Here is a 25069-nt window from a genome sequence, read left to right as displayed (position 1 = left end):
AGCCCTCTCCCGCCGTTCCTGCCCAGCAACTGGTATTGACAGCATGCTGCCTCTGATCCCGGCAGCAGCATGTAGCCATCACAACTAGGAGCCCTCTCATATCGCAGTGCACGTGTTCAGCAGGGAATGCTGCGTGCGCTCATTAGGGAGTGCCCATGTCCACGTAAAGCATCGCTGGAGAGAAGAGGCACGACCTCCTCCCCTGTGCAAGAAACCAAAAAGAGTCCACCTCTAATGACAATTTTTATTTTATTTATTTATTGCATTTATATCCTGCCTTTTTTCCTCTTGCAAGGAACCCAAGGCAGCTTACATTATCCTCCTCCTCTCCATTTTATCCTCACAACAACAACCCTGTGAGTTTGGTTGGGCTGAGAGTCTGTGACTGGCCCAAAGTCACCCAGTGAGCTTCCATGGCCGAGTGGGGACTAGATCCCGGATCTCCCGGCTCCCAGTCCGTCACTCTCACCACTACACTACACTGTCACTACAATGACAAAACTCTTGTAGTCTCTCCAAGACTAAAACAAACTAAAGGTAAGGAAACCAACGTTTCCTGTCCGTCTCGTGGCAGACAGACCAAAGAAAAGAGTAACACGGCCAAAGGTGGCCGGGAATCCCAACAGGACCTCCAGCAGTCAGAGTTGAGGTTCAGTGCACACACTGCCTAGTTCTTTGACTCTCCCCTACGGCCAGTAAGCAAACTATGCCAAAGGAGTAAATATAGGCAAACCTGTAAAAAGGGGTTGGAGATACATATTTCATCTATATTTGGTACACAGCCTATACATTCTGGCTTCTGCATTTTGTGTCACACGTCCACCCATACACACACCAGCTAATTTACAAAACAGCCTTGCGTTTTATTATATCCCATTGTACAACTTTACACAGTACCATTTTCAAGTTCATTCTTCTGTACAATGCAGTTTGATGAATGCTTTTGGTGTCTTGTATATATTTAACAATGAAAAAAAGATACAAAAAGAACATAGGGAGGAACTTTCCTGGTTGGTCTGTCAATTAAGCAAGTACCCTGTTTGGAAGCCTGTTGATTCCGCTTTGAAAAACATTGAGCATATTCCGGTCACGCCTTTGGAGTTAATGCCTCTCAGGCAACGTTCTGAGTATTCCTGAGAAAAGTCTGTAAAATGTCGAGTTGCTCCTAGCTCTCTTTCAGAATTCAGATGAAGATCTAAGCGTGCCATAGCCATCCCCTGAAGTTCCACTTATAGCACAGAACACATGCAAGGTGTTGTACACTGACGAGGAATGGATTGTGTCTTCTGGGTACATCTAAAAACAAAAGCCGAGTTAGCAAAACCTTCTCTACTTCTTGCAGCAGCAAAATTATTTCGACAACACAAAAGGGAAACGTAGCATGGCATTACCCAGCCTTGTCTTCAAAGCTGATATTGCAAAGGCAGCGTTAAGAAAACACAAAAAGAGAACGGGAAAGAGGTTATTCAGCAATGATTGTACTCTGAAATGTCTACTACGTAGCTTTGAGAATAGATGAGAAGAAACTCAGCATGCCATCTAGTCAAACTCTTGGCGCATTATTTGTTTCCACACAAGCCTCCAGCAACGGAAATCCCCTCGCTACGCTGCTGAGCTTGTTCCACTCCTCTTTCAGCGTGGAGGAGTCTCCTAATGCTTATCTTCAGGGTGCTGCTGGATTCTGCCTCCAGCTCTTTGGGAGAGGACAAATTTGGGGCAGACATTGGTGCTGAAGCCTCAGCTCAGGCTTACTGAGACCGTCCTTCTTCCCAGCTCTTTAACCAACTGCTTACCCTGGAAATGGTGGCCCAGATCCCTTTTATTTCGAGGAGCCCTGCACAGGAGGACTCCCCATCGGATTGTGCCCAGTGTCCTTATTCTGCCTAGCTTTCCATATCTCACAGGTTCATGACAAGCTAGAGCATATCTGCAGAGGTGTCCTCAGTGTCCGGGAACCCCTTTGGAGCTGCTTACCAAGGCTTGGCACGCTGGGTTCTTGGTTGAAAGCTCAGAGATTTGCACGGGGAAAACAAAACCAGAACAAACACAGAGCCAATACTGACAGCCACACTCAATGAATAGCCCCTCGAGACGCTCCCCTAAGGAGTGGTAGAGCACCTGCTTTGCATGGCGAAAGTCCCACGTTCACTCCCTGGCATTCTCAGGTATGGCAGGGAAAACTCCTTTAAACCTTGGACAGCCATTGCTGCCAGTCAGTGTCGACAATGCTGGGCTAGACCAAGGGTCTGGCTCAGTAGAAGGCAGTTCCGTATGTTCCACAGAGTGTGGAATCCATTGGTACAGCTACAGGGGGGAATGGCACGGGATGGCAAAGGGGAAATATCCTGTCAGGGTTCTCTTTTTGCCCGGCTGAGAAGTCCAAGAGCCAAATCAACACTCAGACCAGAGGCTGCATTTCCAAGGCTTTATTTCCATTTACCAGATGCACATTGTTAGAGACTACAAATGAAACAGCCTTCAGGGAGTTCAAAGGGAAACTGCAAAAGTTTATCTCTGTTTGGGAAACAAGGCGGCAAGCTCTCTTAACTTAAGGGGTGGGAGGGGAAGATCTCCCCCTCTCCTGTGACACGTCCGGGCGCAGCTGTTGACGCCAAGCCAATCGGGCAGAGCGCCCAAGTTCAGCCTGTGCGACTTCCCGCTTGCCTGCGTCTGTGTATAAAAGTTCAGGTTGTTCTTCTGTCGCCTCCCCCTGTCCACTGTCACTCTCAGGGATGTGTGAAGGGCGGGAGGGCTCTCCATGCAGCTGTGCCTCCGAAGCCTGGGAAAGTTCCTCCCCCACACGCAGCAGCTCTTCCTCAGAATCTGAACCACTCTGACACTCTGTATGCTCAGGGGCAACCCTGACAGTATCCTCTCCTTAAACTGGAGCAGGCGTCTCCAACCTGGTGCCCTTCAGATGTTTTGGCTACAACATCCATCGCCCCCAGCCGGGTTGGGGAAGGCTGATTTGGGGTCTTAATTTGGGCCAATTTCCAAAGGCTCAGAGTCCGTGCCTGCAGCAGCTCCTCTCCCACTGCAGCAACAGATAAGAAGAACTCTCCCTCCATGCATTTTTGTTTGCTGATGATATTTCCTACTTAACTTTCATGGCATGAGAAACAAAAGGGCCCTCCATGAAATCCATAAGTTCCACCACCTGGTTCTCCCCAATATTAGCCAAATCCTGGCAAACTGCCATCTTCGCATTTGTAGAAGGCAGATATGTGAAGCACAGAAGTCAGAAAGAGTTCTTTCGTGCAAACCAAGAGCCTTCTTGGTTTAACAAAAAATGATGGGGAAGAATGGGTGAACCAAGTCTGCCCATTTTGGCAGAAATAAAAGTATTTCCTCTCTGTATGTGTGTGGCAGATGACTCAAATCCTTTACTAACTGATAAAAAACTGAGAAATTGTTTTTTAAAGCAGGGGAACTGTCCCATTCCTTCCTCCTCCCCCTTCGCAATCGACACACTCCAGGATACCAGGCTTCAGGCTCACTACTTTATTAGCTGATGACCAGCCTCCTTAGAAATGCAAATTCTAGGAAACTCTCAGACTACAATGGAAACTGCTACTCCACACAATTACGACTATCAATAGAGGAGCCGAAGTGGAAGTCAGAGAAGTTGCCAGCAGTCTGAACAAGGACCTCTTGGCCAGACTAGCTGAGGGGGGATGCCCCTCCCTTACAGTTGCCCCCTCCTGTGTAGGCTTTCCCACATAGCCAAGGAGCGTCTGAGCTCTGGCTCTGACCTTTCCAGCTTCGCTCTGCGACGGACCCTAGCATCCCTCAAGTCAAGCCCTGCACTCTCCTCCTCCCTGAAACCTGGGTTCTCATGGAGGGGGAAAGGGGGGGGGTTCAGGCTGAGCCATCTGTGCGCCAAGGTCTTGGGAAGAAGGCCTTGCCAAGTCTGAGCTCACTAGGGAGGGAGCCTCCCCCTGTTCTGGCCGTTCCCATTCTGAATCGGAGCTGCTGGAGATCTCCACACGCTCAGATTCATTCCTGAAAAGAACTTTTCCATTGCCTGTGTAATAATCTTGTGTGCCATCGATATCCAGAGCATTTCCTTTGAACACTCTTTCATTCATCAGACATCTTGGTGAGATTCTTTAGTTTTCTGGTTTATTAAACAAAATATAGCAGCCTTCCCAAACATGGTCCCTGTGTTAGGCTACACTCCCACCAGTCCGACACATCTGCAGTAGATCTTTGAGTAACTTCGGGGGAAACAAACACCCACTGAAAGGGTTTGGATCTTTCAGCCTTCAGCCTTGTTTTCTGTATGCATCTGATGAAATGGACAGAATGACGAAATCCACAGAGGCTTATGCCAGAATGAATTTGTTAAGGCTTTAAGGAGCCACAAGACTCCTCGTACTCATTTCTGCATGGTAATCCCCAGTGTAGCTTTTTGTTTTTAAAAAAACAACTGTGTCCTAGAACCACAAATAGCTCCAGCTCTTCCAAGAATGTGCATCTCCAGTTCCTGTTTTGCAAGTGTGGTTCAAAGCTGGAACTCTGCAGAGATCTCCTAAATTATTAGGATTATTTAAATTATTAATTAAATTATTACAAATGCAAAATTTGGGCTTCAATGGAATATAGAGATTTTAATTTTGGGACGGACTGAGGTTACAGAAAGTATAGAAATGCCGGGGAGAGGAAAGGAAGATATTAGGGGATTGGGGAGGGCTGGAAGCTGTAGTGGAAGGTCAATCAAAGATGGAATGCAGAATTCTAGGCCTGTGAATGCTGGAAGCAACAATGTTAGGTCCTTTTGGTTTGGAGGTTTAAGCTGCCCACACGTTTCCAAACACCTTCTCACATCCAGGAGGACTAGAAGCATGCTTGATTTGAAAATGTTTAAAAAGTTTCCTTGGGATCTTGCATAGAATCTGTATATAATGGAACATGCCCTGTGCACTCCCATCACAACCGGCTCTGTTTTAAGACCGCTAATTGGAGTGGGACATTTGCACGAACATAGTTAACTCTTTCAGTCTCTTGTTATTTTTCAGTGTTAGAATTATCTCTGTAGGTCTTCTTGGCACCCAACTCTCTGACATCCTCCTAAATTATGTAACTCTTGGGACAGGCCAGATTAGGGCGCCTGTATCTTCCCAGGACAGAAAGAGGGCTGGGTAACGGGCTGGAGAGCAGCAATGGCAGCCTGTTCCAGGCGACCTCTGATGGCCCCTTTACTCAGGGAACAGGCTGGGGCTCCGTTTTCCCCGTCAGAATATTAACAGAAGCGACTCCAGTCACCTGTATGCAAGTCAACCAGCAGGTAGCTGGGAGGGAAGTGGGTGTATTGCCATGGAGCGTCTCTGGGGACAAGACGGGAAGGGACTGGGGGTCTGGAGGCCTCCCTCGGCAAAGCCTTGCAACGCAGAGGGGGAAACAGTTGTTTTGATTTTGTTTGTAAGCTTCCTTGAAGGCTCTGTGCAGAAAGGTGGGCTATGAGACAGACAGACAGACAGACAGACCGACGGCAGCAAGGGCCAGGCTTCAGGCAGGTCCCAGCACCGGGGGCAGAGGGCTGGCTGTCAGTCACCTGGGCCAGAAGCAGGTGCACAGTCTGGAACGGGCAGAGGCTGAATTCACCTGCCTGCTGCCGCTCCCAATTCTGCCCTCCAGCCAGTTCCACGTCGCCACCAGTTCTCTCCCTTGGAGGGCTGTCTTTAAGGGCTGCAAACTCGCGGCTGTCAAACAACGCAGGAGCGCAGCACAACAGAACTGCAGGTGAGCCAAAAGTTGTCCAGTAAGAACTTTCAGCTCCCCGTTTGGTGGTGGGAGGTGTGGGGTGTGAAAGCTGCTCTGAAACTCTCCCCTGAGCTCACCCCTTTTCACCGCCGCCGTTTCTGCAGCAGCGGCAGTGGCAGCGGCATTCCTCTCGGCAGCTGGCGAATGTCATCCCTCCCCCTGCAAACAGGCTCTCTCCCCCCAAGAAGAACACTACGTGATGACGTGGCGTTCTCCACAGAGACTAGCGGGAAATAAAAACAGTGACTACCAGCTGCAGAGGGGAGTATTTCTTGGCAAGGTCTGTACAGCCCCCTTCTTCACCCCCCAAATCATGAAAGTGCCCCCCCCCGCCCTTTATGCCATTTGCAAGTAGAGCAGTGAAATTGAGTGAGAGGCTTTTTGGCTCAGCCTTACTGAGGACATAAGAGGAGCCCTGCTGGATCAGATCAAGGGTCCGTCTAGTCCAGCACTCTGTTCACACAGGAGCCAACAAGCAGGGCATGAGTGCAACAGCACCCTCCTAGTAAAAGCAATAGGGCAACCACAGGCTGGGGGGGGGTTAAACTGTCATAATTGACAGCAGCCTTTCCCAACCTGGTGCCCTCCAGATGTGTTAGACTACAACAGTGGTGTAGTGGTACATTTTGAAGTAGAGGTGCTTGTCATGACCATTCCTATAGCTATGCCCTTGGGGAAAGCCCCAAATTGCAGGCAGCTGTGTTGATCCATTTCAACAAACCCATTCTAGCAGACCGCCACAAAACACTTTGCATTACAACAGGGAGCAACATATTGTTGCTAGAAAACTTCATCCCCACCGCCAGCTACTGAGACTTGCAGCTAAGCTCAGACAGAACAGGGGAATTCTGAGGGGGGCGGCAGATGCATCAGCAACCCTGCTCATAAAATAGTTCTGGTGCCGCATCCCTGTGAGCCCTGGCTCCACTACACCGCTCCTGACACCTGCCAGGGGACCCCCTCCCTTCCTTCCTTCCTTCCTTCCTTCCTTCCTTCCCGGGCAGTGCCAGGTGGCGGGTCCAGTGGACACTGTAATTCCCACACTGCCCCTGATGTGGGACTACTCTGCAGCACTGAGGGAAATTAAAACAGGGGCTGGAGCCAGCTGCCTGGTGCTGCCCGGAGTGCTGCCAACACGCCCCGCTGCTTGCCTGGAGAGCCCCTTGCTTCCCCTCAGGCCCAGAGTCGGCCCTGCAGCTGCTTGGCTTTTGCTACACAGTTAGATAAAATCCAAGCCTTCCCCAGCCTGGCACCTTCCAGAAGTTTTGGACTTCCAGCTCCCATCAGGACTGGCCAGGATGGCCAATGGCCAGGAATGCTGGGTTGTCCAAAACATCTGGAAGGCACCAGCTTGGGGAAGGCAGCTCTTAATCCTCGTGTCCAGCTCGAATCAAGATTTGTTCGCACGCGCAATGGCATCTGCCCTCATGCTTCCTTCCTTCCCTCCGCTGTTTCCCCATTGTCTGTTTTAGACTGGAAGCTCCTTGGAGCAGGGACTTGTCCACAGCACGTATGTAGCTCTGTTCCGTGCCATGGAGACTGAGGGCATAGCAGACGCCTTAGTACAGAACAAAAAATCAATGGTCAAGTGCCTTGATGCCTTGCTTAGCAACGTTTGGAGACACTCTGCGCACGTTTGCTTTCAGAGCAGCCTGACTGCTTCCTACCGGTTTGTTAATGATGTCTGAGTGTCCTTTCACCCTGTCCCTGAAGCTGGACTTGAGCTCTTCGTGGCATTCAGCTTGATCCTCCTTGATGAGGCGTTCGTTGAACTCAAGGGCAATTCCTCAGGCCTGAATAAACTTCCTGGTGGGAGATAAAAAGCCCATGGGAATTAAGTGCCCTTAATGTTCAAGGTGTCACAGGATTTATGGGGCCTGTGATTCTTTGATCCAGGCCAGGATTTCAGAAGGCCCTGAACTAAAGACAGAGTAGTTTGTCCCCCCCTCCCCCCCACCTAGGACTAGGTATCCAGACCCTTATTTCTAGATTCCCAGGCCTCTGAACAGAAGTGTTCTCAACTGCACTGTGCGAGCAGAGGAGCCGCAGAACGAACAGGTGTGCGCTTTGGCTGTGGCGCTTATAGTCTGTGATGGGCTAATCTGCAGGTGAAAGGCGGCAGCTGTACAAGGTGGTGCCCAAATGCAGGCAGGTCCATGTACGGATGTGTCTGGGCAGGATCACATACAGCTGCCACCTTTTAGTCTTGCCAGGGCAAAGAAATCTGGTTCACCACAACAGAATTCACCACTGGAAGTTTCTTTTGTTTTCTTAACCTATCTCTATCCTACTTTTTGTGTCCAGGCCCAAGGCAGCTAATGCTTAAATAAATAAATAAATACTACAGAGCAGTTAATAACCTTTTTTTAGGGTGGAGTTTTAATTGGGGGGGGGGAAGACTGCCTCTCCTTAGTTATCAGAAATTTGGGAAACTCTGCCATGGAGCCAGTTATTTAGACACAGTCCTATGCAACCAGCCGTTAGCAGACTACCCATGGTAGAGTAGGCCCTGCAACCTCCAAGACGCTGGCAGGCATAAGGATGGTGCCTTTAAAGAGATCTTTGGTTTGAGCCAAGGCAGGAAATGTTGGCTTTAATAAAGGAGATTAATCATCATCATCATCAAATGTATATACCATTTTCCATAAAGGTATCAAAGCAGTGAACATAAACTACAATGACATAAAAATTACATTAAATGTAACAATAAAAACAATACAATCCAAATCGGCAATAAAGCCTGCACACTCTACTGTGTGCTGCAGACCACAGCTGGCTGGGTCACACTTCAGAGGAAGCCTGCATGAAGAGTGGAGTTTCAAGAAGACCCCCGAGTGTCAGTGGGGCCTGCCTAGTGTCCTAGTTCCAGAGGGTGGGCGCTGCAGCACTAACGCTCTGCTGCAAGAGCTCCTGAGGTGACTGTCCGGAGAACATGGCACCCTCAGAAGGATGAGCACATCGATCGGGCAGGGGCATGAGGGGTGAGGCAGTCCCTAAGGTAACCTGGTCTCACCGGGTTTTATGTGTTAACAAGACCTCGAACTTGGCCCGGAAGCTGATGGGCAGCCAGCGCAGCTCTTTCAGCAAAGGCGGAGTGGGCTGTCGGAAGGGGGCCCCTTTAGGGCATGTGCACAACGCGAGGTCTAGCATCACCAAAGCAATTGAAACTGCAAATATGCAAAGAAGCCTCATGGCAGGCGAGAAGTAAAATCAACCCAAGACGCAAGAAGCCAGCCCTGAAGGGAAACCCTCCTCTAAATTAAAAATAAATGGCTTCCCAACGTAAAGATGGGAGGTCGAGTGTGCAAACAGCGTGCCCAGTTTTTGAATAGCTCTGGTACGTCTCCTCACGATGGAATGCCCATCGCAGGAATCACTCGCTTGTGTTCGGGATGGCTCTGAGAGCAGGCTGGTCGACATTGTGTTTCACCATGAACAGCCATTCTCGATGCTAGAGCATCTTCCCGCCATGTTTGTGCCCTTCCTGAACGCTGTGCCCCTGGCGTGTCGGCTTTGGATCATAGCTGTAGAAGCAGCAGCATCTGGTCCTCGCTAGTGAGCCCCACTTCGATCTCCTTGCCACCCCACTGCCGGAAGGAATACTGACAGCTCTCTCAGGGAGAGACAAAGCATGGGGGCCATCTTCACAGTCAACCTGGTGCAGAGCTGGAGCACTTTGAGGTTGTTCACATCACATGGCATCATCTCCAATCTGCAACCATCCAACTGCTTCTGTCCTGAAAAGCTGCATTTTCAGAAACGCCTTTTACTCCATTTTTTAAAGTTAAAGCAGCTCCCAAGCAGTCCTGCTGCTGTGTGCCCAGTCCCCCAGCATTAAATCCTGGGCGCCTGGGCAAACTGTTATATTGAAATAAGTGGTGATACCCAGGGCTGTGCTTCTCAATGGCATTCTGCATCTTATAAATTCCACATCCATTATTGTCATTATTTTTAAGTGAAGTTTCTGGTCCTTCTGGTGGAAGGGTAAGTTCAAACTGTGTGGGCCTGCCAAGTGAAATCTAGGAAGTCCATGGGGCTGGAGAGGGGCTGAGCAGGATTTCCAGTGATCTGGGGGGTGGGGCAGGTGTTGGGATTTGTCACGCTATAAGTCAGGGTCATTGCTAGGCACTTAAAAGTTGCAGGGCCCAGGCCCATAAGTTACAAATCTGTATAAAATCTGCATGTGCTAATTCAAATCTATATATGCAAATGTAGATATTATTGCTAGGCTTTATTTAAATTTTACAGGAGGCACAGCCAGCCAAGTATTTTCTCATCCAAATCATCTCAAATAAAATAAATTATTCAGTTAATTTGCAACCTGCCGCAGACCACCTCAAACCAATGGAATACATTTTCTTTCTAAGTTTAATTGCCAAGCAACGGAAGATTTGGAGTGCATCTGTGTTGCAACACATGGGAGGGGAGAATTCATTAATTACATGTTGTGTAAAGAAGTACTTTATTTTACAGAAGGCTTGGAAGGTACCTTGCAGGTCATCTAGTCCAACCCCCCTGCTCAGTGCAGGCTCTGCAATGCAGGATACAACCACAGCATCCCTGACAGGTGGCCCTCCAGCTTCTTAGAACATAAGAAGAGCCCTGCAGGATCAAACTAAGGGTCCATCAAGTCCACCATTCTGTTCCACAGTGGCCAACCAGCTGCCCACGGGAAACCCACAAGCAGGACATGAGTGCAACAGCACCCTCCCACCCAAGTTCCCAGCAACCGGTGTACAGAGGCATCCTGCCTCTGATACTGGAGGGAGCCTAGAGCCATCGGGACTCATAGTGATTGATAGCCTTCTCCTCCATAAATTTGTCCAGTCCCCTTGTAAAGCCATCTAAAGTGATGCCCATCACTACATCTCATGCCAGCGAATTCCATAGCTTGACTCTGCGCTGTGTGAAGAAGTCCTTCCTTTGATCTGTCCTGAATCTCCCACAAGCTTCATGGGATGACCATATTGGGTTCTAGTATTATGAGAGAGGGAGAAAATGTCTCCCTATCCACTTTCTCCTTGATGACCTCCAGGGAGAGCACCCCCCCCCGCCGCCCTCCAGCAATTTATTCCATGGTCAAACTGCTCTTACTGTTAAGCCATTTCTCCTAAGGTTCAACTAACATCTACTTTCCTGTAACTTAAGCCCAGTAAGTCTAGTCATGCCCTTGTGGCACTGGCAGACAAAGTCTTTGCCCTCTTCCATGTGACAGCTCTCCTAGCATTTGAAGATTGCCGTCTTGTCCCCACGGCTCTTCTCTTTCCACGCTAGACAGTACGGCTGCACTATGGCCAAGCAATGCGATTCCAAAGGAGATACACAGAAGAGCACCTCTCATACCTTTCCCCCTCCCTACCTGCTTTCCAAACCCTCCATTTCTGTAGAGCACACACATGAGTACTCCCCCCCCCTTTATGGGCCTCCAACCCCTATTTCCATGTTTCCAAGCCAGTACATATAGCCAAGCACAAACAAGTGGTGTGGGAATGCTCACAATCCCAGTCATGCCAAAGGAGCTGGAGAGCTTGTTTATTGACGTGACTACTGTTGCAGTCTTTAGCACTGTACAGAGCAATATATGCCACAAAGACAGGGCCTTGCTCTGGGGAGCTTAGAAAGAAAATCTCAACAGAGGGGGAAAGAGAAGCCAGGTTAAGGACAGTTTGCTTATTTGTAACTGTGGTTCTTGGAGTGGTCACCTGTGAACTCACACATATGAGGGGAGGGTTATCTGCCTGTGCAGAACAGTCATTTGGAACATTCTAGAGCTACGGTGTTGGGCAGGAGCTCCTCCCACCTCCATGGCACCTGCTCTGGGCATGGCCCCTGCCTGCCTCTCAGTTCCAGGTCTGCTGCAGTGGAGGAACAAAGAAGGCAAGGCATCGAAGCAGGGAAGAGGGTGGGCTGTGTGAGTTCACAGATGACCACTCAAAGAACCACAGCTACAGGTAAGCAACCTGTAATTCTCCTTCTTTGTGGTCTCCGTGACTCACACATATGGCTGAATGACAAGCAAGAGACTTACCAAAGGAGGGAGATATTGTATTGGATTTGGTTGCAGAAGAATTGCGAGTAGTCAGGTCTAGTAGCATATGTATATTTCTTTGGTAGAGCAGTTGGCAACTATTATGAAGTTAGAGTTGGTTCTCATAGCTGTATTCACTATTTCTTGCTACTAACATCGAAGTTAGATAATGCGCAGTAGTACAGTTTGTATTTTTCTTGTTGATAAGAATGCTAATTTCATCACTATGAGAAACTGTCCTTCCTGCCAAAAAAGAAAGCCCTCCCGCTTCTCCTCCTTGGAGAAGGGAGGGAGGTGTGTGTGTGTGTGTGTGTGTGTCTTGTGACAATCTTTAACTCATTGAGACAAGCCTTAAAAAATCCTGGGCAGATCGACCTGCTACCTGTTCTCACCTGAGAGGAGGCATACACCACCTGCTCAGGAAAAGAGCCCTGGGACGAGGCCTCTTGTTCCGAGGGAACCAGAACAACACCAATTGGACTGTGAACTACCAATTGAGGGGCCTGTGTAAGCCTTTCCTTGCTTTTATTACCTGCATCCATTTCCCATCAATAAACAATGTAATTCTTTCACACAAGTGGACTTGACTCATATTGGTACCTTTGAATCTGGTTAGTGTGGGTTCTGGCTGGATCAAGCCCCAGGTTTAAGACATTTGGCGCAGCGAGCAGGGTACCAGTCTGACCAGTCCAGATGTGGGCAAAGAAAACTGTGGGGCTAGGGCCAGTCGGATTCCCGGATGCCTGGAGCCATCCTTCTGGGGTAAAGTGGCACAACCGTTAAGTAGGGTTGTCCCCCCCTACTGTTTGGAAAGCAGATTTGTGGAACAAAGGACTCACCCCTGCCATTTTGGTGCAATGCACGTAAGAGCTTGGAATAGACAAAGGGGAAATATCTGAGGCTGCGGGGTGGGCTGGATCTTCTTAACAGCTTTAAGAGATCTGTGGAATGTCAACCAGAATCAGGAAAATAACATCCAAGCTTTGAAAGATGAGATGTGGGCAGTTAAAGAATGCAACACAGTGTTACAAGAGGCACTGTAGATTGCTGAAAGGGAAGGTCAGGAAGCTGAAACCAAAGCAGAGAGCCTAGCGCTAAGAAACGCCAAGATGAACTGTTGTGCCCAGGCACAGCACTTAAGTCAAGCCAAAATCGGGCACTCATTATCAAGCCCAGTTGGGACCCTGAGAAGTGGAATGGGAATGTCTGAGAGTCGTCCCCTGAGAAGAAGAGTGGACCATGGGGGAGGATGAGGGCATGCCTTAAGAGTCAGCTACACAGGTGTGCCCACTGATTAAAAAAACAAAGGGCTCCTCTGAAGCACAAAATCCCCAAGATACATGCACTGTGCCGGATTTTTCTCATGCTGAATTGCAGGAGTTAGTTAAGCAAAGTCATCAGTTGCATAAAGAAACTGTATGCACTTGGCTTACCCGTTTGTGGGATTAGGAAGCACATGGTGTATTCCTTAGCCCAGCAGAGTTGCAGAAGATGGGAACTCTGTGTAATAACCCAGTGCTTAATCAGAATTTGTGAGGTGCTTGGTAGATTATGCTGACATTGATGGACTGGACTGGATTTTAATTGCTGTGTGAGCTCAGTACCGTGATGCCAAGAATTGGGATGAGGGAACAGTCCAGCCATGGCGTGATGTAGGACAGACTGGGCAGTTATTGCAGCACATGGCAACTCAGGCTGAAGTTTACTCTGGCAACTTCCAGGGGCCAGATCAAGAGGCTTTTACAATCAGCATGATGTCCAGACTCATGTCTAGTGGACCACCACACTTGAAGGGAGCCTTGCTGGAACCTGCCCAAGGACAGTTAGGTGACATCAGATAGGTGGGTGACATCGAAGAAGGGCAAGCCCAGGAACAAGCTGCCAAACAAGGGGAAAAGGAGAAAAACAAGCGAAAGGTATCACGAAGAAACACATTTTTGGCATTGATTAAGGATGGATTGTTGTGGAATGAAATTGATGGGAAACCCACTTCTGTATTGTCTGAACTTCAGAAGAAGTGTGGCTTGGACAAGCACAAGCCCACAGTGAAGGGGTGGAGGGAAACTCCAACAGCACCACCAGAGTCAGTTTATGATTGGAGTAGAGGTGAGACCCCGATCCTGCAGCCTCTCAAGCTGTACCCTGACTTGTCAGGATGCAAGATAGGAGTGGAATCCCGCCATCCATGTAGGGCAAATTAAGACCGGTGCCTTGGATTACCCAAGGCTGCCTTTTGAACTGCATGTACCTGTACCTGATGATGTGGCCTTTTGGAGTTGATGGCAAAGGCGTGATGGCAAGTTGTGGCTGAGTGGATTTTGGATTTTACTTGAGCCTCTGGACTAGTGGAGGAATACAATGGACTACTAAAACAACACATCAAATGGGTAACATCTGCCCACAACCTGAAGGGTGGTCCAAAGTGTTTGGCCAAGCAGAATTTAAATTGAACAGCCAACAGATGCCCTTTAAGTGTATATGTACTACCCCTGACAGAAAGCGTGGATCTTTTACCCAAATGAGCCACCCAAAGTGGGGGAGGCGGGGGTGGGTGGTAGAACCTATTGGCTCATTCCCGAGCGGGTGGAGGTGCCACAATGTTCTAAATTAGACAAACTGCAAATGTCCTTAATGTATTCAGTAATCCGAGGGGGTGGGGGTTCTTTTAGGGAAGTATTTTTATACCGGTACTTGTGCCTATGTTTCCTGCCATGTTATGGTGTAACTTTTCTACTCCAACAGGTCATCGAACACCTGTCACCTGGGTCAGCTGCATGCATTGTCCTATGTGTCACCCCAAGCAAGCAGCAGCTTCTCCTGTGCAAAGATCAAGATGCTGTGTCTTGCAAAGCAACCAACAGTAGGCGAGTAGGTTTTCTGAATGATGGTGTTCTATGGCTGTAGAACAAAAGTGTCCTTCTGACATCTAGGGAATGGAGGTTGACTTCCAAAGCGCTGGTAGGTTGAGAAAGGAAAGTTGGTAGTCCAATAACTTGAGTTAGATGAAGACTCTTGGTGCAGGGGCTAAGCTGGAATGGAGAACCTTGAACTGGAAGTTTGTTGCCCAAATGTGAGGAAAGGGCAAGAAGCAGGGTGAATAGTCATGTGGAAGTAAGCATTGTGAAGATCTCTTGTTGCAAACCAGGCTCCTTGATGGAGGAGAGGAAGAATGGCGGTGAGTGTAGTTATCCTGAACTTTTGGGGGTGGATGTACCAGTTTAAATCATGAAGGTCCAATGTAGGGCGAAGACTCCCATCCTTTGAGGGGACTGTAAAGTACCTGGAGAAGAACCTGGTAGTCCTTTGAGCAGGGGAGTCTTACTATTGCACCCTTGCTCAAGAGGGTAGCGATTGCTTCTCTTAGACCCCGAGTCGGGCAAGTAGAGAGGAAGATCCCTGTTGGGGGAGAATCTTCAAATTTGGTGGCATAGCCTAGGGAGATAACAGAAAGTGCCCATTTGTGTGTAGTAATGGACTCCGAGTCTGCTCTGGTGAGAGGGAGCCCGGGGTTGGGCTCCTCTGTAGGAGTCAAAGGCCCATTAGTTTTGGTCAGGGTGTTTGGCGCAAGTGGGTTGGCGGTACTTGTTCTAGAATGGTCTCTTCGAAGGAAAAGATGAATATGAGCCTTTGGGTCTGAATGAAGTCCACCCTGTGTGCCGCTCTGAGCAGAGAGGGCAGCTGGAGTGTCTGTTGGTCAACGGCACTCTCCCACCACAGTGGGTACTCTTTCTGAAGAAGGGCTTGGGGGCCGCATGCCCCTCAGGGACAGGAAGAAAAGGACAACTCAGAGGAAACAGGAAAGTAAGAGAGAAGGAAACCAAGTATGGAGCTCTGTTCAGCATCCCGGGGGGGAGAGAAAGATCCTTGGAGATTTTTATTTATTTTTCTAGCTACGAGGCAAGAGAACATTCCAAATGCCGCTAGTTATCGCAGAGGATGGAAACAGAGACGCAGGTGGGAGCCACATCTGGAGCGCGTGCAGAAGAGGTGGGCAGGGCTCCCGCCGAAAGCTCTGTTTAGCGCTAGAATGTTCCGAATGGCTGTCCTGTGTAGGCCCCCGCCCCCTGGTGTGAGTCACAGGGGTCGCAAACAGGAAGCGCGCCTTTCTGCAGCTAGTCCACACTGCTTGCCTGCTGGATGCTAGTATCTGATGCACGCCAGTTGCAGTGTGTGTGTGGGGGGGGCGAGTCAAAGGCTGGCAAACGAGACATGTCACAACCCCCCGGAGAGGCCAGCTGTTTGTCAAGCGCTCTTCCTTTTGCTTCCTGTCTGGAGGCCAGAAAGCAGGTGATGCCAGTCCTCTCAGAGTGGACATCCATGGCTTTCAAAAATAAAAGCTTTTCTTTTGTGCGTCAAAAAATGATTGGGGCAGAATCCGGATAAGCAAGTTTTCATCTGGCCCAACGTAGCTGCTTAAGCAGAGTTTTGTGACAAGGAGAGAGCATTGAGCTGCCTGCAGCAACACACCAGAGAAGCGGTTTCATGTGTCTCTCCTGCATCTTACAGTCTTGATTGTGCCACCTCCTTCAGACATGGCTGGGGAATCCTAGGAGTGGTAGGACTTCTTTCTGTCTAGAAATGCCTAGGGTTCAGCCCTTAGTAACTTAGGTTGCAGTCTTATACACGCTTACCTAGGAAGTAAGCCCCATTGAACTCAGTGGGACTTATTTCAGAGAAGACAAGGGTGTATGAATCTGTCAAGCGCAAGCTCGCTAAAGTTTTTCCACTTTTAAATTCATTCCATCTCCTTTCCATATCAGATTATGGATTTTTAAATAATTTGCATGAAAATTCACACGTATTTTCATGCACATGCATTTTTGAATGTATTTTTTCAAGCACCAATTTTTGCAAGGGACGTTTTCCATTAAATACAGCGTTTTTGTGCACATTGTTTCAAAATAGCTGCATTCTTTAACACTCTTTCAAAGTCTTATCTATTTTTGTGGGTGCACATTCCGATTTGTGTTTAGGTTCGGGAAGTGTGAATTTGGTAAGTTCTCACTGAAGTATGAACCAAACAAATTTCTTGCCTATCCCTACTAGGCAAGTATAAAGTTGCAGTTACTCTCTCCTTTAACCTTTTGCTAGTCAGGCAGGTTTTACAATGTCTCTGCCTTCTGATGCCTCCCTGAACAAAACGCAACATAACATTGCTGTCTGGAAGAGCAGTTTATGGCACTCCAAAACTGACAAAATAGGAAGAGGTCTGCAGAGATGTCTCTTTGTTGAGAATTCTGTTTGCTGACATCTGTGAGTAGGGATGTACGAAAGTCACTTACCTTTTTGAAAAGTGACATTTGTGGTGGTGGGGAGGCGCTCTGTTCCTCCCCCCGAAATTCTGGCCGGGGGGGGAGGTGCTCCGTCCCTCCCCCCCGAATCCTGGCTGGCCGGCTCCGCTCCGAAGGGATTCTGCGGAGCTGCCGGCCGGCTCCGCCAGCGGCCGGACATCCGGCCGCTAGCTAGCAGGGACGCAAATGGCGGCGGATTTACGTAAACATTTACGTAGCCTATCACGGCTGATTTAAAAGAAAAAAAACAAATGTGCGTATGCAAATGGCGGCGCCCATGGGGCGCCGCCATTTGCATTCCTTATTTTGGCACGTCTTAGTCTACGTAAACATTTACGTAGACTAAGACGGCGAAAATAAGGGGAACGCAAATAGCGTAGACGCTACGCTATTTGCGTTCCCCTTATTTTCGCCGTCTTAGTCTACGTAAATGTTTACGTAGACTAAGACGTGCCAAAATAAGGAATGCAAATGGCGGCGCCCATGGGTGCCGCCATTTGCCTACGCACGTTTTTTCTTTTACATCAGCCGTGATAGGCTACGTAAACATTTACGTAGCCTATCACGGTGTTTTTTAAAAATCTAGCCGTGATAGGCTACGTAAATCTTTACGTAGCCTATCACGTTTTTTTGTTTTGTTTTTTACTGGAAATGGCAGCGGTGGCAGCCGGGTGGAAGACCAGCCGTCGCCGCACCGCCGCCGCACCGCCGCCGCCAGGAAGATCCTCCCAAGTCAAGTCCCATCCCGGGGGTGGGGGGAACCGTTCCGCCACCGATTTCGGGGGGCCGAATGCGCTGGCATTCGGCCTCCCCGAGATCCGTGGCGGAATTCTCTGACATCCCTATCTGTGAGTATGCTGGCATTATGCCCTTGCAACACCCTCCAAAATGCTAGCAGTTCTATTTATGGATGAATTTTATTTTGCTGCCTTCCACTGTCTTAGTTGTTGAATGCTTCTCTCCCCTCCTCCCCCATTTCCAAAATGAAAATACTTTCTGTTCTATGGGAAAATATATGCCAGTAAAATCTGAGGTCCGAATCAGCCCCCGTCAGTAGCCACGGATGTAGACAACTCTTGAGCTATAACAAGCTTACATCTTGAGGTAAGTTGGCAGGGTCAGCCTCATGGTCAGCATCCCTTGCAGGAGGAAGTAGGGAGAATAGGAGAGTAAGGGGAGGAGACAAGGAAATGGCAGAACGACTCCTCAGAGATCCTCTCCCACCTGACTCAGGTACGTATTAACCCTTCAAGTTCAGGTTGAGTGACTCATGGCCTGAGTCCCTCTAACACCCCTTCTCGAGGGCAATGGGTCACTGCGCTAATCCCATGCCCATCGGGTGGCGATGGTGCAGTTCCCCTGGCAGAGGCTTTGTCAGCACATCTGCCACCATTTCTTCAGTCGGGCGATGCTTCAGTTCAATCACCTCTTGCTCTACTAAGCCTCTTATCAGGTGATGCCTCACGTCAACGTGCTTCATCCGTGGACTGAGTTTCTCGCTCGATGCCAGCTTCAGGCACCCCTGAATATAGCACTGTGGCTTGTGAGTTCTCCAGTTCCATGTCAGTGAATGATCGTCTGAGCCAAATCACTTCCTGACCTGCACTGGCTGCTGTCATGTACTCTGCTTCTGTGGAAGACATGGCCACAGCTGCCTGCTTCTTACTGGCCCAACTGATAGTCCCACTGTTGTATGTGAACAGGTTTCCTGATGTGGACTTGTGGTCTGACTCATTGCCCGCCCAGTCTGCATCCACAAACCTGATCAGCCCTGCGTGCGTGCTGCTGGGCAGTTTGAGCTTTGCATGTGCGGTACCTTCCAAGTAGCGCATCATGCGCTTCGCTCTGTTCCAGTCGTGTTGAGACGGCTTGGCCGCTTTCCTGCTCAGGATGCCCATGGCTGCAGCTATGTCTGGTCTGGTAACTGTCGCGATGAATAGCAGCTTACCAATGGCCCTTCAATACTGCTGATTATCTGGTAATGGGATGTCATCACCTCGCCCTTTGAAGTGATCTCTGGTCATGGGAGTCTTGACTCCCTTCGCTTCTGCCATTCCGAACTCCAGCAGCATCTCCTTGACCTTCTGTCTTTGACTAAGGAGGAAGCTCCTATCGTCCCCCTTCTCGACCTGTATACTCAAATAGTGTGCTACTGGACCCAGGTCCTTGATTTCAAAGTTCTGCTTCAGTCTAAGCATAATTTCTGTGCCTTTGCTTTTCTCTCATAGCACAGGATCAAATTGTCCACATACACCAGTATGTATGCCCACCTGTCCCCTTTCTGTCTGGTATAGAGGCAGGAGTCTGCTTTCCCCTTGGTGAAGCCCAGATTTACTAGGACTCCATTAATTTTCTTGTTCCAGGCCCTGGCGGCCTGCTTAAGTCCATAATCCATATGCTTAAGTCCATAGTTTTGTGCAGTTTGCACACTTTCCTTGCTCCTTCTGGTTCTACAAACCCTGGCGGTTGCATCATGTGCAGGTCTTCCTCTATTTCACCATACTGGGATGCTGTTTTAATGTCTAGATGCCTAACTTGCACCTCCCTGCTGGCTGCTACGCTCAGCATTGCTCTAACGGTGGTGTGCTTTACCACCGGGGGCAAACGTTTCATCGTAGTCCTCCCCATACTTTTGAGAGTACCCCTTCGCTACTAACCTGGGTTTGTAGTGTCCTACTTCGCCGTCTGCATTGCACTTCACTTTGAAGGTCCACTTGCAGCCGATTGCCTTGCAACCGGGGGGAAGTTCAGTCAGGGTCCAGGTCCCCTTTTGGTGTAATGAGTCCATCTCTTCCTGTGCTGCCTTCTTCCACCTGTCTGCCTCGTCGTTGGGCAAGGAGGCAATGTCCTCCCAACTCGCTGGCTCTTGGATCTGCTGTGCTCTGCCTGCAAAGTAATAGTTCCTGTACCTGGCTGGCGGCATGCCTTTGGTGGCCCTCTCCGACCTCCTGGGTTCCTGCTGCTCTGCTGCGTTCAGCTTGGGCTCCCTGGTGTCACCAGCCCCACTGTCGGGATTAGGTGTGCCGGCTGCCCTCTCATCTTCCTCGGGCACTGTGGGCTCCCCTCCTCCACTCTCAGGTGTGCTCAGATTCACCTCTATCAGCTCCATAGTCCCGGGTCTTGCAGTCTCATCAAACTGCACACTTTGGCTGACTATGCTGCTGCAGTCTTGGGGAATAAGAATTCTGTAGCCTTTATGGTGGGGACTGTATCCTTCCAGGACCCCTTTCATGGCTCTGTCAGCCAGCTTGTGTAGGAGTGATCTGTTGCGCCTCTCAGCCACGCCATTCTGTTCCGGCAAATAGCTGACCGTCTTGGTGCGCGATGCCTCGGACCCGGAGGTATGCTTCCATCTCTCTTCTGATGTACTCTCCTCCATTGTTGGTACAAATGGCACCCAATGTCTTGCGGAATTTGTTCTTGGTTGCTGCAACAAACTCCTTCAAGCTTGCTCAGTACTTGATCCTTACACTTGAGGATGTACACTGTTGTGAATCTGGAATAATCATCAATGAAGGTGAGGAAGTACTTACCCCCTCCAGGGGTTATCGCCTCCATCGGTCCACAGAGGTCAGAGTGGATGAACTCCAGTGGTTCTTTAGCTATGCTACCGCTTTCCTTGGGCAGTGGGGCTCGCGTGGGCTTGGTCTTGATGCAGCACACATAGCTCATCCTTGACCTGCATGCTGGGATCTGTAAGTCTGCAGTGAGTTCCTTGGTCACCAACTCCTTCACTGCCTCCATGTTTCTGTGCCCCATGCGTCTGTGCCAGAGGTGGATGCAACTGTCATGGGGTGTGTGGTCTGCCCTCTTCTCTGCTGCCAGCAATCTCATACATAGAGTTTCTTACCCTGGCATTGCCCTACAACCTTCCTTCTCCAGAGATTTGGCATTCATCCCCTTTGAAAAGTAGGATAAATCCGTCTCCTGTAAGCTTTCTTGCTGAGAGCACGTTCCTCTCTAGGTCTGGCACAAACAAGACGTCTGTTAGCTTTGTCTCACCATGCAGTGGTGCAATACAGTCTATGGTGCCTTCTCCTATTCCTGCTGCTTTTATCCGTTTCCCATTACCCAGGTAAACATAACCCTGCTTTTGGTGATCCAGTTCCTGGAAGAACTCCCTCTGGCTAGCCATGTGGCTGCTAGCTCCTGAGTCCAGCACCCAACAGCACGCAAACTAGGTTGTGCCTCTGAGCTCTGGTTAGTCCGAGGTAAACAGACCGGCCGGCATGGGCCCCTCGCAGCAGACTCTGCCTTGCCCTCGGTTGCTCTTGGGCTCCCCCTTGCAGCCATTTTTGGGACAGTCTCTCTTGAAATGTGTCTTGGCTTATTTGTAGCATTCTCTTGCCTTTGCCTTCAGGGCTTGTCCCGATTCCCTCCTGGCCTTTGTCCCTGGCCTAGCCTCTGTCCTCTTGCATGAGGCGTTGGCCATGTTTTCCATCCTGCGATTCCACTCGCTAATCAGCCCGGCCTTTACGCAGTCCGCTTTTAGCTCTGCTTTTGGGGGTGCTTCCAAGGCTGTTATGAGGGGTTCATAGGAACCATCTAGGCTGCACAAGATGATGGCCACGACATCCTCCGCTGGGGTCTCTGAGCCAACTGCCCACAGCTCCTCAACAACTTGCAAGACCGCATTTATATGGTCTGGCAAGCTGGCTCCTTTCTCGAGCCTCATTTTATTTTTTTTATTTATTGTATTTTTATCCCACTCCTCAGCCAAAAAAGGCTCCCGGTGCAGCTTACAATCAATGAACAAAGAAGACAGTCCCTGCTCACAGGCTTACAATCTAAAAACGACACAACACACAAGGAAAAGGCAATGCGCAGGTAGGCTGGTGCACCATCTGCAGAGCCTTCCACATTTGCTTAGCTGTTTTCTCATTTCTGATATGGAGCAACTGGTCATTTTGGACTGATAGAGCAATTGTTGCCCTTGCTTTTCTGTCCCTTCTGTCACCACAGCAATGCAGAAAAAGGGTTTTATTTAAACATTTCTTCTGAAGGGAGCAGGGAGAGGAGAGCTTTGTGGGCTCCACTGGAGGTCCCTACAGGTGCCACGGTGGCCACGGACACCATGCTGAGACCCCTGCTCTACATTATAAGGAAAGGAAAGCATGATAAGAAAAGTGATGTGTCCCATTCTGTTACTTTGCCAATGGTTGTGAGTTCATTAAATATAATGGTTCTTTTACACAGGGACAGTAAGTGTAACTGATGAAGGCAAACCACTACTCACAATACCGTATACAAGTGTTCAAGTTGCATGCTAGATTTTGGTTTTTTAGTGACTCTGGGTTGTTGGTGTTTGTTATCTGCTCCCCCGGTCCGGCCCTCTTTGAAACACTACATATGGTTAACATTTTTTAAATTAAGACCAGCACATCTGAAAATGTAAACCGCAGTGAAATACTCCCACTCTCATGGCAAGGCATGACCATCTCTGAGGGATCACAGGATACTGGCAAAAGATCAAATGTATCTGTCGACTGGGGATCGAGAGTTTATCTCACTGCCCCAAATCGTGCCAGGGTGCAGCTGGCTGCCCTGTTACCATATTTGCTAGACTGGAACAGGATGAAAAATCAGGGAGATGAACTGGCTTAGCAGACAGATGAAAGAAATCACGCCTGATTCGACTGTGGCCAGTGTGGCATTTGGCACACATACTTCCACATCCGTCCTGAGAAAAACATGGGACCACGACCAACTGACCCAGAGTTATTTAAAGTCATTAGTCTGATGTTTAGCTGTCCTTTGCGCCTGGGATTGTGGCATGGGAAAGCCATGTAGCCTGGTACACTTTACCACCAACCTGTTCCCCCAGCCCAAGGTTTTGGTCTACAACTCCCATCATCCCCACCATTGCATATGCTGGCTAGGTCCGATGGGAGTTATAGGCCAAAACACCTGGGGGGTCACAACGTGCCAGCCCCTGACCTACAGGCAAATATAAACAGTGTCCTCGCCTTGCCTTTTGGTGTGTGTGTGTGTGTGTGTGTGTGTGTGGACAGACTCTGCACCATCTGCATAACTACGCCTCCTCTTGTGCACAGTTACTCTGAAGGCTTCGGTGAAGTACTCTGAGGATGAATCTAATGATTCAGAAGCCCATAGCGTTGGCCTTTGAAGCAGAGTTTGTAAACGCCAGCTAAACATCAGTAAAGAGTCAATAAAAGTAAAAGCCCACAAACCAGCGGGGAGAAAGGAATCTGGGCCATTTTAAATGCAAGAGTGGAAAGGACACCAAAAAACCAAAAGAGATAGTCTTCTATTAAAAAACATTCTTTATACAAAATAACAAGTCAGCTGTTAAAAAACACACGAAGCAAATAAAGTGCTCCCACTTGCCATTCCCACATCTAAAGTCATAGGTATGTGATTAGGGTATGCAGAAACCCTTCCAGGGTTTCTACAGTCACGTCCTTGTGACAAACAAGACAGTTAGGCCAAGAATCCAGGAGTGAGACATCATACCCTGGGCTGGGAAAGACAGCAAGCAAGCACCAGCTTAGCCATTCAACTCAGTTTTCTCTTAGGCACTCAAAAGAGGCTTAAGCAGTTTCTGGCTGATCTTGGAGAATCCCCCTAGAACATGGTTTAAGAAGGACTAGATGGAAAGCCAAGCCTTGCCAGATCTGTTGTGAACATTCCTGCAGTTCAAGTCGCAAAAATGACAGAAACTGGTAGTCCTCCAGAGCAAATGCTGCTTCACAGAAGCTAACACAGGACCTGATGTTCACATTTTTGATGGGATGAACACAGATGACAAATTGGGGTGGGTTTGACAACACATCAGGTGAAAGAGGCCATTTAAATTATTTCTGTGGCCTGCTTGGTTCAACAAGATACTTTTAGCAAACAGATGCCAGGGCAAGAATGCTGTGTGTAACAATGCGTCTCCAAGAAGATCGTCCAGCAGCTGGGAGCACCAGTCCTTGTCCCTGAGGCATCTGCTTTACATCCAGAAGTCATCTGATATAAACAGAGCAACTTTGTTCCTCAGTTCTCATTCCTAGGAGGCTTTATGAATATCAACACATGGGTTTGCTCATCCTTGATTAGCCCTTCTGTGGATAGTTTCTGGGGACAAACAAAAGTGTCTTGAAACAATGTAATGCACGATATGATTGCTTTTTCTTAGGAAGGAAAGGAAAAGTGCCAAATGCAGGAACGAGAAGGGAGAGACCTCAAAGGTGCATGGAGGATTATTATTGCCCAGCACATTTCAAGTACTATAACTCTTCCTTACAGACAACTCTGATTAAGTTCTTTCAAAGATAAACCAAAATGGTCTTCCTCACTGTCTCAAAACAATGGATTATTTTGGCTGCGTTTGGACATACAATAGCCCATGATGGGTTAATAAGCTACTCACAGTAGCTTATTTATGAATTAGTCCATGATCCCCCCGCCAAACAGGCTAATAAGCTATCGTGAGTAGGTTATTAAGGTACTGTGTGTAATCTGACTCCCCCCCGCCCCCTGTCCTGCTGCAGTCCTCCCACCCGAGCAGTGGCGCTGTTTCCCATCTACAGCACTGGATGTTTGCAGTCCGAAGGCACTGATCCAACAGCCAGAGCCGTGGCAATCACTCATTCAGCAGCGAAGATACCAACTGTGTAAAAAAGGGGTTTGTGGCCATAAAAGCTGGGGGGTTGCAGAAGCAGGAGAAAACTTCACACACAGCCCCTCTGAGGGGCACCTGCTTCACCAGCCAAACCCCGCAGGATCCCTCACCCAGGACCGGAGATCCCAAGTGCACCAAAAAAGGGATTGCAGCTTTAAAGGCTGGGGGTTTGCAGGACTGGGAGAAAATGTCACACACATCCTTCCCCACTGAGGAGGCACTCGATCCAACCAAGAAACTGCATGCAATTACCCCCAAACCTTAGGGGTTTGAAAGATCGCTCATTCGCTAAAGCGATATAGCGCCTTCCCACAAAAAAGGAATTGTGCAAAAGTTAAAAAGGAAAATTTAAGAAGAGGA

The 25069-nt window shown here is 48.9% G+C and overlaps 1 protein-coding gene across 3 annotated transcripts in view; it reads right to left on the bottom strand.

Moving 5' to 3' along the window:
- Nucleotides 1-233: 233 nt before the first annotated feature.
- The window catches only part of LOC146338354 (interleukin-13 receptor subunit alpha-1-like), a 51720-nt gene continuing 26884 nt past the window's right edge, over nt 234-25069 (bottom strand). The window contains exons 10-11 of one of the 3 annotated variants that reach the window (XR_014784794.1): nt 7431-7569; nt 234-1296 (exon numbers count right to left, since the gene is read on the bottom strand). Coding sequence is in view for 2 of the 3 variants with exons in the window: in XM_084813569.1 (XP_084669695.1) it covers nt 1177-1296 (120 nt within the window). In the remaining variant the exon portion in view is untranslated. Of the gene's footprint in view, nt 1297-7430; nt 7570-22054; nt 24163-25069 lie in introns of those variants that run through there. The other 2 variants (XM_084813569.1, XM_084813570.1) reach the window with 2 other exon arrangements.

This window comes from Heloderma suspectum, chromosome 9, assembly GCF_057233095.1.
Source record: "Heloderma suspectum isolate Gila_16-S chromosome 9, 16-S_ref, whole genome shotgun sequence".
Taxonomy (NCBI): domain Eukaryota; kingdom Metazoa; phylum Chordata; class Lepidosauria; order Squamata; family Helodermatidae; genus Heloderma; species Heloderma suspectum.
This window is presented reverse-complemented; position numbering and strand designations above follow the sequence as displayed.